This window comes from Exophiala oligosperma (assembly GCF_000835515.1).
Source record: "Exophiala oligosperma strain CBS 72588 unplaced genomic scaffold supercont1.8, whole genome shotgun sequence".
NCBI lineage: Eukaryota > Fungi > Ascomycota > Eurotiomycetes > Chaetothyriales > Herpotrichiellaceae > Exophiala > Exophiala oligosperma.
In genome coordinates, this window is record NW_015622825.1 from 968,925 (window position 1) to 971,072 (window position 2,148).

At 56.0% G+C, this 2,148-nt stretch overlaps 1 protein-coding gene across 1 annotated transcript in view; it reads left to right on the forward strand.

Moving 5' to 3' along the window:
• Window positions 1–252: 252 nt before the first annotated feature.
• PV06_08315 (uncharacterized protein) overlaps window positions 253–2,148 on the forward strand; it is a gene marked incomplete at both ends in the record, with an annotated part of 2,085 nt that continues 189 nt past the window's right edge. The window contains one exon of the mRNA XM_016409634.1: window positions 253–2,146. Coding sequence (XP_016259942.1) covers window positions 253–2,146 — 1,894 coding nt within the window. The remainder of the gene's footprint in view (window positions 2,147–2,148) is intronic.

Here is a 2,148-nt window from a genome sequence, read left to right on the forward strand (position 1 = left end):
TGCCTACGGTCTCAACTCTTTGCCTACGGTCTCAACTCTTTGCCTACGGTCTCAACTCTTTGCCTACGGTCTCAACTCTTTGCCTACGGTCTCAATTCTTTGCCTGCGGTCTCAATTCTTTGCCTGCGGTCTCAACTCAGGACTCGGACAAAGTTTATGGGAAAAAGAAAGGACGGATCGTATCCAGGTCGCAGACAGATCATTCCAAAAGATCGCGTCACTCGTTCTGCAAGCAAACGCCAGAGATCCTCCATGGACGGACAACTCATGCCATCCACACCCATCAGACAGCGTGCGGCCTCTCCAGCCCGAGAGCCCACGCCAGGCATGTCGACGAACAAGCCAGGCCCAACTTCATCAGACATGATGCCGGAGCCAGTTCCGGCCACCTACGTGATGCAAGAACCAAATGTGCCCCCTCCCATGATGGCAGAGCCAATTCCGGACACCCTCAGGATCACAGGGCCAATCCTACCCCCTCCCATGATGACAGGGCCAATCCTACCCCCTCCCATGATGACAAGGCCAACTCTACCCCCTCCCACCATGAGACAGCCAGACCTACCCCCTCCCATCATGCCAGGGCCAACCCTACCCCCAATTCTGGCTCCGGTCTTCCCTCCACAGGTGGGCGGACATCAATCTCCCTCTGGCAACGTCAATCTGAACCCTGGGCTTCAGCAGCTTGCACGACTCTGTGATGACTTGAAAAACGAGATCGTGCCTGCCTGCAAAGAAAGGTTCGAATCTCGCATGCGAGAACAGTTTTTGGAGCGCATACAGGCCGCGGAAGAGCGAGTCCAGAAAGCGGAAGCGGACGCCAACGTCTGGAAAAAGCAAGCAGAGGATGCGCAAGTTTGGGCAGACGCCCACGAAGCGCTCGCAGAGACCGCGACAGCGCGAGTAGCTGAAGCGACAGCGCGAGCACGGGACTGGGAAGCTCAAGCAAAGACCGCGGAAGCTCAAGCATTGGCCGCTAATGAGCGAGAAGGTGACTTGAGGAAGCGAGGAAGTGAGGCGATCAAGGTAGGGCACGAGCAGAAAGTCAGAGCAGACGAGCAGGAAAAAGAAGCAATGGCCTGGAAGAGGCAAGCAGAGAGTGCGACAGCGCAAGCAAGGACCGCAGAAGCTCAAAAATTGGATGTAGCACAGCGATTACTGACCATGGAGAGGACAGCAAAACTTGAGAAAGCGATATCAGAGATCTGGAAAGATCGAGCAAAGGACGCCGAAGCTCAAGCAAAGGATGCGGCACAGCGAGCACTGACCCTGGAGACACGAGCAAACGACGCGGAAGAACAGGCACGTGCCTCCAAAGAACGAGAAGACCTCGCGCAGTTGCAATCTCATCACTGGAAAAGGTGTACAGAGATTGCCACAGCGCAAGAACAGGCCGCGAAAGAGGAAACACAGGACTGGAAAAAACAAGCAGACGAGGCGACAGAGACGGTCCGCACCGTGACCACCATGGTAGTGCACTTGGAGGAAGAGCTCCTGTTCCGTGAACAGAAGTTTCAAACTCTTAAGCAGACCCTCCAAGAGCGACAACGGGCCTTCGACGCCGACGTGCGTTGTTACACAGCAGCACTCGAGGTCTTCCAGAATCAGAACCCGGACCGATCTCGGCGACAGCTCGAGAAGAAGAAGCAACAATTGAAAAAGTACAGAAAAGCCATCCGTGTACATCAAACACATTGTCAAGAACTGACGGAGGAACTGTCCAAGGCCAACGCCAGACTGTCCAAGGCCAACGCCAGACTGGTGGCAATCGACGACCTGCGCTGCAACTGCTGCAGTGACGATGTCAAGGAGGTCTTTTTGCCGTGTGGGCACGCATTCTGTAAAGAATGCGTGTACCAATGGCTGTCCAAGCACGACACTTGCCCCACGTGCCGGGCGCATTGTCACCTCGCCGATGCCCGCGACCTATACATCGGGGGACCTATTCCGGATCCCACGCCCGAGGTCGATGACCATTCCAGTGATCAAGACGAGGAAATGTCCGAGCTCGTCGACGAGGTAGCAGACAGTGAGGAGGACGAGGACGAGGACGAGGACGAGGAGGAAATGCCCGAGCTCGTCGACGAGGCAGCAGACAGTGAGGAGGACGAGGAGGAGGACAAGGACGAGGAGGAGGACAAGGACGAG